Below are 9,479 nucleotides of genomic sequence, written 5' to 3' on the forward strand. Positions count from 1 at the left end.
TGCACTGGGCGGCGTTCGCGGGCAGCGCTGAGATAGCGGAGCTGGTCCTGAATGCCGGCTGTCCTCTGTCGTCCGTTAACCTGCACGGAGACACGCCGCTGCACATCGCCGCTCGCGAGGGCTACATCGACTGCGTCACGTGGGTCAAACGCCGCCTGAAAGCTGTTTTTGGTGTCGTAGGCTCATCTGACATCTTCTGTTCGTCTTTACTCCAGGCTGTTTCTTTCTCGAGGCGCTGACATCGACATTATGAATAAGGAGGGCGACACGCCGCTCTCTCTCGCCCGCTGTGACACGCCCGTCTGGGTGGCGCTACAGATTAACAGGAAGTTGCGTCGGGGAATCTCCAATCGTGTTGTACGGACAGAGAGGATCATATGCAGGTCAGTGTGTGGTCTGAGGTCTTCCTGCGGGTTTCTGCCAAAATAAAAGTTGAGAAAAAGCAAGAACTCCGTCAACATTAATAAATGTTATTATTGTAATTTTACTGTTGCTCTGTAAAATAAAATAAGAAACGAAAATAATAATGAAAATAATAATTACAACAGCTCTATTAATACATTTATTGTAACATTTACACATAGTGTTTAGACTAGGATCTATAATATTTTCTAATGTTTTAAAATAAGTCTTTTCTGCTCATCAAGGCTGCATTTATTTGTACAGTAAAAAATACATGCCTGATTTAAGAAGGGGGTCTAAAAAATGGCCAAAAAATATTATTTTACTAACTTATTAATTTTAAGTTAAGTTGTGTTTTATAGGTATAATGTCTGCTAGAATGCTAAAAAATGTGCAGTGTTAAGTAAATATTTTTAAATTGTTGTTTTGTAAATGATTTTTGTCTTTGAAAAGCAAGACAAAACAGTAAAAAGCACATTTTGGCTATTTATTCGGCCAAGAATTTTCATTTCGGTGCATCCCTACTTTTATTGTGCATTGCTGTACACCCAAAGCGCTTTATAATCATGTGGGGGTCTCTCCTCAACCACCACCAGTGTACAGCATCCACCTGGATGATGCGACAGCAACCACAGGACAATGGCGCCAGTGCGCTCACCACATACCAGCTACAGGTGGAGAGGAGAGAGAGAGATAGAGCCAATCAAGTGGGAGGGGATTATTAGGAGGCCATGATTGATAAAGGCCAGTGGCGGCAATTTGGCCAGGACACTGGGGTTACACCCCTACTCATTACGAGAAGTGCCATGGGATTTTTAATGACCACAGAGAGTCAGGACCTTGGTTTAACGTCTCATCTGAAAGTCGGTGCTTTTTTACAGTATAGTGTCCCCGTCACTATACTGGGGCATTAGGACCCATACAGACCACAGGGTGAGCACCCCATGCTGGCCTCACTAACACCTCTTCCAGCAGCAACCTAGTTTTCCCAGGAGGTCTCCCATCCAGGTACTGACCAGGCTCAACCCTGCTTAGCGACAGAGCCAATTTAGTGGATGGGGATTATTAGGAGACTATGACTGACAAGGGCCAGTGGAGGGAATTTGGCCAGGACACCGGGGTGGTATAGTGTCCCCGTCACTATACTGGGGCATTAGGACCCATACAGACCACAGGGTGAGCACCCCATGCTGGCCTCACTAACACCTCTTCCAGCAGCAACCTAGTTTTCCCAGGAGGTCTCCCATCCAGGTACTGACCAGGCTCAACCCTGCTTAGCTTCAGTGGGCAACCAGTCTTGGGCTGCAGGGTGATATGGCTGTGGCACTCAAAAGAATGATTCATTCACAAATGGGTTTGCTTTGTTTCTGACTCCATCTGGACACAATGATTCTCAAATTAGCATCTATTTGGGAGGGAAGATCAGAGAATAGTTACATTTCAGTCTGTTTCTCACACAAAGATGTTGTTTCATATGGACTACCTTTATACCTTAGCTTTTATAGTGCTTCTTTGGACTTTGGCAGACAAGTTCACTATGAACTATATGAGGATTTTTCCTCTTATCTTCAGTGAAAAAAAACGGCAATCAGGTTTGAAATATCACTGAGGGTGAGCAAATAATGACCGTTTTTATCTTGAGGTGAACTATCCCTTTAGACAACTGATATGTGTATGAAATGGCGTATACCGTTGTCGTCTGGATCTGCTGTGCTGGTGCCGGCAGGTTCTGAGGGCTGGTGTGATGTGGATCTGTGGTTTTCTCCCAGTCGCTGTTGGGACTCAGCTTGTCCTGTCTGACTGTGACTGAGCCCGAGCCCAACCGGCTCTAGGTGGTTCTTCTTACTCTCCTCTTTCCTGTGGCACAGCTCTTTGTGTGGGGACTTCCTGTGATGGGCTGGGCTGTCCGGTCTGATAGGAGGAGCTACCTCTGCAGAGATGTGTCCGTCTAAAGAATCCTCTCCTCCACCGGCCTCATTGTCTGAGCCATCCACTGAGATCAGGCCTTCGCTGTCAGAGAAAGGCTCGGCATCTGAATCATCATCTGAGCGTGACTCTGCCTTGTCCTGGGTGGACTCGTAGTGTGTTTCTTGAAGAGAGGCCCGGATAGCGGCCTCTAACTGACTGTCCTCACTGGCATCTATCAAACTCTCCTGTATAGATGGATAAAAAGAGTGAAGCAAAAATACATAAATGTTTTTTCAGGAACTTCCAGGAGCATAAAGTGGAAGACTTACAGAACGAGCCCGCTTGGCCGGAGGTTGACTGGACTGCCCATCCAGCTGCCCATGCTCTGATAGGAAGCCTGTGACCTGATCCAGGAACGAGGACACATCTAACTGGTTCCACTCAACCATCTTTTGTCCTGGATATGTCAGAGGGAAAAACAAAACAAAATGCTGAAATAAATTTTTTTTTAAAAACAATATGCAAACATTTCAAAGTTTCATGTTATCATATTACTACCATGTTTTTACTACTTTACTACTTATGTCTTACTACTTTATCAATTTTTTAAAAATTATATATTATGCATGAATATACATGAACTATAGCAAAACCAGTGTAATGCAATTAAAAAAAAAACATTTTCATCCAGATTTGAGAAATTGTAGTTTAATATATTGTTGTATAAAATTTATAAGAACATAAATGACAAGCACCAGTATTAACTCCTTTGAAAACAATACATTTAATAAAAAATCTATTTCAAAATGCATGTGCCAGGTACTCTCTGAATTTATGTTGGTTTCATATAGTTGAAATTTTCAAGAAGATTGCATTTAATGACATGAATGAATTTAATGTAAATGCCCTGTGTAAAAAAATAAAAAATAAATAAAAAAAAGAATTGCATTGACAAAAAAAATAATATATACACGTGTATATATATATCTTGTTATGAATGTATTCTTTTTTTGAGGCATTTTTACCCCCAAAATATGAATTTTATTTCATCAAAAATATGCTCATTATAGAAAAGGCACACGAGTCATTTTATGTATGACTTGGCATGGGCATCTGAAATGAATTGACCCAAACTTATTTTCCAGAAAACGTAATAAATCAGTTCAACACTGCCTTGTTTCTCTCACCTGTACGAGGGTCCAAGATAGAAATATAGGGGAACTTGTTAAGCTTGTAAAACTGAATGTACCTCTGCCCTTCCTCGCTGTCATGGTACACCTACAAGCAAACACAGCTTACCTAAACAACTCAAAAGCTCACATTCACAATTCAAATAATGTCATGGAAGACAAAGAGACAGAAGACTTTTATGTCTGTGTAAATGTACCTGCCAGAATATGAAGTGTTCTCTGATGATGTTTTTCACAGCGTCATTGCTCCACACGTCTCGGTTTAGACACTGACAGGCAAAATCCTGGACATTCTGAATGTTGATCATCAGCCATTTGTTCTCAAGCTGACCGGAGTCTTTCGCCTGAGGTGACACAATACACATTGTGGGAAAGTGTTAAATCACATAATGGAAATAGTGGCTTGACTTACAGGAATATTCCAAATGTAAAACTAATTAAAAGCATAAACAAGCTTGTATTTTTGCTAAAGTGCTTAAATGATTTTGTCTCTTACATTAACAGTCTACTCAAACACAGTCCAGGTTTTTATGAAACCTACATATTCATTTTCTAAGAAAACAACATCAAAACAACATCAATATTGCTCTGGAACGTAACCTGGTATTTTCAAACAAACTATATTCATTTTACTTGAATAAAGTTTCACTTTCAGACGAAAAAGATAAAAGATAATACTTTTTCATTCTGCAATGGTTCATCAACTGACGTGCATATTCATGTTTAAAAACAAAATTCAGTCCCAAAAGTGTGTATGAGGTATGAGCAAGAGGCTAAATATATTTTACAAAATCTAACTTAGATGCAAAAATGACACCCAGGTCCAAATGGACCCAAAAACTAAATGTGTAACTTTTTAAAAAGGTTATATTTAAAAAAAAAAAAAAAAAAAAAAAAAAAAAAAAAAAAAAAAAAAAAAAAAAAAAAAAAAAAGATTTTAAATGACAAGTCTCGGTTAGCCTAACGCAGTACACGTAGCAAGGTGTGTGTGTGTATATATATATATATATATATATATATACACAAACAAAGAAAAACAAGTAGAATAGAAAGCTAGAGTTTTTTTTTTTTTTTTTTTTTTAAAAAAAAAAAAAAAAAAAAAAAAAAAAAAAAAAAAAATACATAAATAAATAAACAAACAAATGATGTTTATTTTGCTATTCTTGGCTCATTTGCAAGTTTGGTCCCCATACTCATTTTTTTCTCCTTCATTTTTATGTATCTCTTCTGGGTCAAATCAGTCCTGAATGCAAATTAACTATCATTTGACCCCTGGACTTTCATTGTAAGTGCATTTCTGTAAAAGTGATTTTTGGTTGTTTTTACGAACTGTGGGATGTTTTTAAATTATTTTCTGTAGTAATTAACAGCACATCAGTCACAGATGCTGTCAAAAGGGCTGAACCAGGAACATTTCTTTAAGAACTGATGCCGCCTGGCCTGATTTCTGTTCTTTCCTGATTTAAGGCTCACGACAGCCTGAATCTGCGTTTGGACACTCCCTGATTTGCAGGGCTTGACTTGTTCTTGGCCAGGAACAAAACACATTATTATGCTGACAAAGTTTGTACTTAATGACACGGAAGACTGAAGCACATGAATTAGCCAATCAGTGGATGCGTTACTGGTAATAGTAATGGGTTTACTAATGCAGTCATAGAGCTTACCGTCTCAAAGCTGCCTTTGTGCATGATTTCAATTGGGGGACGGAACAGATCGGCTAGAGTGCTCAGCTTCTTGTCCGCTGCACTTCCGTTTCTCAACTCCTGCTCCTGTCGCACTAAAGATTCACATCACAACAGCAGGGTTTCAGAGGAAGCACTAGACCATGTGTGCCATCAGAATGCCTCACATATACTTACTGGTTTCAGTCTGAAAATCCCGAAATCCATCAAAGATTGATCGTGCTGGTCTACGCCTCTTTGGTACTGTGCAAGAAAGATATTATTAGTTTATGTAAACAGAACAGCTTAGACCAGGGTGTCGCATATAGGGAGGGGTTTGTGAGTTGATAAAAAGCGAATAATTCATTATACTGAATGTAAAATTTAAATACAAATAAAGCTGAACGATAATCACGAAATAGCTTAGCATTTGATTATCACATGCTTGTATTTAATTAAATATCTGTATAGTTTGATGAGCGAGTGTTTCAGAGTGAAGCACACATGAACCCGATCATCTCGACCTCCTTACTAATACATGTAGTGCAATTTATATGTTTATATATGACTGAAGTTTTGATTTGAGTGTTGATTATTTTAAAAACTGTTTGGTAATTTTCAGTGTTTTGGGCTAAATGAAAACTATAATTATGGTTTCTGTGTTTCAGTAAAAAAAAAACAAAAAAAAAACATTTCAGTGCTTGTAATTTACAACAGTAATATATTTTTTTATAAACCTATTTAAAACAATAATAACTATTATTATCGTTTTATGATGATGGTGTTGATTTTTTATTATTAGGGATGTAACGATTCACTTAACTCACAATGCAATACGATTCACGATACTAAATTATAAACGAAAAGGTTTTACCTTTTTGACAAAAAAGGTTTAGGAACCCCTGGGTTAGACAAATGTAAGATGTATAAATAGGAACTGTAATACCTCCAAACAAGGGCTCTGGCTCCACCAGAATGTCTTGCTTCTGAGGAATGGGTGCTCGCACATCATCTCTGCCAGAGAGAAGAACACAGCATTCAAACACAAAAAACAACATAGCTGCTTGGGAGAGAGACCAAGAGCCTTTGGTGTGTCATATGAAGACACTCACTCTACAGGGGGGTGTCTGCTGCTGGACGCCCCGGCTGAACTGGCGCTTGTGCTGGGTTCCTCTGCGATGCCGCCTCCATCAAGAAACATGGTGACGGCCATCTCTAGGTTATTGTTACATGCTTCCAACATATGCTTCCCTACACTCTCTGTGGCTCCTGCAAACAAACATACACATGCAAAACCATTTACAGCATTTATTATGTGAGGTGAAACATAAACACACTGGGAAAAGAAATGACAGCAGATGCACTTCAAGAGGTGAATCCGTAACTGGAAACACATTACTGGTACTGCGGTTACAGTTATCTTCAAATAACAGTGTCAGATACTAAACAACAAGGATTTTCTTAGATTATATGGTGACATCATATGTTTTAAACACAAATAAATACAGTGCTGTTTCACCAAAAAGCATTGCAGCACTACAATATGGCATATTTGAACTGTAAATAACTTTGTTATTTGTATATATTTTGCTAATTTTACCTTGAGCTGTTTATTTAGTCTTTTCTGTTTCAGTATTTTTTTATCCATCTAGTGAGAGAGTTCAAGTCCAAACAAATATAGATTTTTTTTTCTGCAATATATTACATCATGCATAATGATGCATACATGAATTTAGTAGTAGCTGGGGGATTTAGGCCTGAAAAAGACCTATGTTGTAATTCTCATGATGTTATGCCAAATAAAACTCATAAATAAGCAAAAATGGGTAACGCTTTACTTGAAGGGGTGTGCATAAGACTGACATGACACCTTCATAATCATGACATGACACCTACATAATCATGACATGACACATGTCATGAATATGAAGGAGGTTTTATGCATGTTTATGACAACTGTCATTAAGTGTCATTCGCTCAGTTGTCATTTTTAATGCAAATATGACATTATTTGACCTAACCCTACCCCTACCCTTACCCCTAACCATAGCCCATAACAAAGACATCTCAAACAATGTCATCTTTGCATGAAAAATTACATAACTGAGCGAATGACACTTAATGACAGTTGTCATAAACATGCATAAAAAACTTTCATATTCATGACATGTGTCATGTCATGATTATGTAGGTGTCATGTCATGATTATGAAGGTGTCATGTCAGTCTTATGCACACCCCTTCAAGTAAAGTGTAACCCAAAAATGTAAGGTATAATTATGGTATTTTAAAATAATTGTGGTAAACCACTCTAAAGATTGGTGAGGCAGCCTGTATTAAGAAATTACATTGTTCAGTACTTATACAAATGCCTTGTTTGTTCAAACCCTTATAGTTTTATAAATGTAAAACAGTGCAACAAAATGCACTGAAAAAAGCTGAAATATTCCGTTCAAACAAAATGCACTGAAAAAAGCTGAAATATTCCGTTGAAGGCGCACAGAAGCAGTGCGAGCGAGCTGCTGGAATGTCTCGCTCGTTTCAGTTCTTAACACCCGCCCCTTCGGAGCGCGCATGCGCACAACCAGCGCATCTTTCACCTTTACGAAAAAGTAGCGAGCTGCGAAACATGGCTTGTATTTTCTAATCAACAGAAGCTAAACTATCAAATGATGCACTCCGTCACGCGATGCTCAAAAGCAGCTTTTGCGTACACCTCCAATAACAGTTCAACTAAACAGTCGGAGTGCTTTAAGAACATTATAGTTGTGTGTGTATCTGTCACTTAGATGTGAGTTGTGAGAAGCACACAGAGAAACGGATAACTGATTTGAGAATCAGCCTCCACAAACCGCCATGTTGTGGATTGTGGCTCATATCCACAGACACACTTGCCGAAGTTGTTAAACACACTCGCGGTGGCTGAAAACATTCAAACACACACAATCAACCTGTAGCATTTAAATATGGCAGTGGGAAGAATAATCGTAGAGTGAAAATCCTACTGCAGCACTAATCTGGTTTGAATTCAAAGGTGTTACACATGTAGCGATGGTGAAATAACAGAAGTAACGTTGCAATCACATGCTCAAAGTTCAGCCTGAGAGAGTTTTACATGACCGTCGGTATACTTCAGAAATTAGTCTATATCAGCTCGCCCCCTTTCTGTTCGGATTTCTTTCCTTTTGCATGTAGACCCATATTTAAGCAAGTGCATATAGCAGCTAGCCGAAGCTTTCGTTAGTCTCTTTCCTTTGCATGACAGAGGGGGCAGTAATGATGATGCCCTCTTCCCTACATATAGCATTTCTGAAGACCCCGTGTTTTACTGGCCTGCGCAAAATTTCCCTCAAATGCAATTTGTCAATATTTACCAGTTATGGCTGTGAACTGTTGTATTAACCCATTAACCCCCGGGGCTGATGCGTCTCCGAGAGTCGCCATCTTGCCGCCACTGACACCAACACGACTGCACGCATGCACGACATCGACCAATAGGATCTCTTTCTACGTCTGCCTCCGCGCGTCAACGCCCTGGAACTCTGGGTAATGTAGTTCAATCGTAGCATCGTGGACGAGGTGCCGATGTGTGCTGAATAAACGCCTTACCTTAGTACAATTACAATTACAATTAGTTACGTGCCTAACTTTAGTACAACTTTATTTTAGCAAGGATATTTTGATTTGTAATTATTTTTGGTCAAAATACCGTTGCTTGTGATCAGTGTTGGGGGTAACGCATTACAAGTAACGCGAGTTACGTAATCAGATTATTATGTATTTAATCCTATTCTATAAACCAATGTCTTTGCTTCTGACCTTCGATGATCCAGTTCAATCATAATAATAATAATCATAATAATAATCACAAATTACTCTAGACAAACATTTGTGTCTTTTTTTACTGCTGAAGTGTGTTGAAATTTCTTCTTCTGCATTCTACTGTACGGACGTAAATTTACTTTCCCTTCAGCCGTTTGGTGTGAAAAGGCTTTTATATTTGCTAAAAATATAACTTTTTTATTTTAAAAACAAACAAGCAAGCCCTGTCCAGATTTTAAAAGTAACGTAACGCATTACTTTCCATAAAAAGTAACTAAGTAACGTAATTACTTTTTTATATAGTAACGCAATATTGTAATGCATTACTTTTAAAAGTAACTTTCCCCAACACTGCTTGTGATAATACTGTAAGCCAGTGGTTCCCAAACAGGGGGGCGCGGCAAGGCTGAGGGATAGTGTACAGTCAGCAGATTATTTTGCAAAAGAAAAATCTGCAGGGTGATAAAGACTACACTACGTAATTGTACCGCTTA

The 9,479-nt window shown here is 38.7% G+C and overlaps 2 protein-coding genes across 2 annotated transcripts in view; both read right to left on the reverse strand.

Annotated features, from left to right (window-relative positions):
- Window positions 1–8,641, reverse strand: part of ubxn7 (UBX domain protein 7) — an 18,189-nt gene extending 9,548 nt beyond the window's left edge. Inside the window, exons 1-9 of the mRNA XM_016472688.1 lie at window positions 8,538–8,641; window positions 6,277–6,433; window positions 6,111–6,178; window positions 5,363–5,428; window positions 5,168–5,280; window positions 3,698–3,844; window positions 3,498–3,588; window positions 2,640–2,767; window positions 2,093–2,555 (exon numbers count right to left, since the gene is read on the reverse strand). Coding sequence (XP_016328174.1) covers window positions 2,093–2,555; window positions 2,640–2,767; window positions 3,498–3,588; window positions 3,698–3,844; window positions 5,168–5,280; window positions 5,363–5,428; window positions 6,111–6,178; window positions 6,277–6,433; window positions 8,538–8,607 — 1,303 coding nt within the window. The 5' untranslated portion in view covers window positions 8,608–8,641. The remainder of the gene's footprint in view (window positions 1–2,092; window positions 2,556–2,639; window positions 2,768–3,497; window positions 3,589–3,697; window positions 3,845–5,167; window positions 5,281–5,362; window positions 5,429–6,110; window positions 6,179–6,276; window positions 6,434–8,537) is intronic.
- Window positions 2,641–9,479, reverse strand: part of LOC107677693 (protein phosphatase 1 regulatory subunit 7-like) — an 18,102-nt gene continuing 11,263 nt past the window's right edge. The window contains exons 11-12 of the transcript XR_001632876.1: window positions 4,974–4,979; window positions 2,641–2,651 (exon numbers count right to left, since the gene is read on the reverse strand). The gene's annotated coding sequence lies outside the window, so the exon portion shown is untranslated. The remainder of the gene's footprint in view (window positions 2,652–4,973; window positions 4,980–9,479) is intronic.

The sequence above is a fragment of the Sinocyclocheilus anshuiensis genome, unplaced genomic scaffold (assembly GCF_001515605.1).
Source record: "Sinocyclocheilus anshuiensis isolate Anshui unplaced genomic scaffold, SAMN03320099.WGS_v1.1 scaffold1299, whole genome shotgun sequence".
Classification (NCBI taxonomy): domain Eukaryota; kingdom Metazoa; phylum Chordata; class Actinopteri; order Cypriniformes; family Cyprinidae; genus Sinocyclocheilus; species Sinocyclocheilus anshuiensis.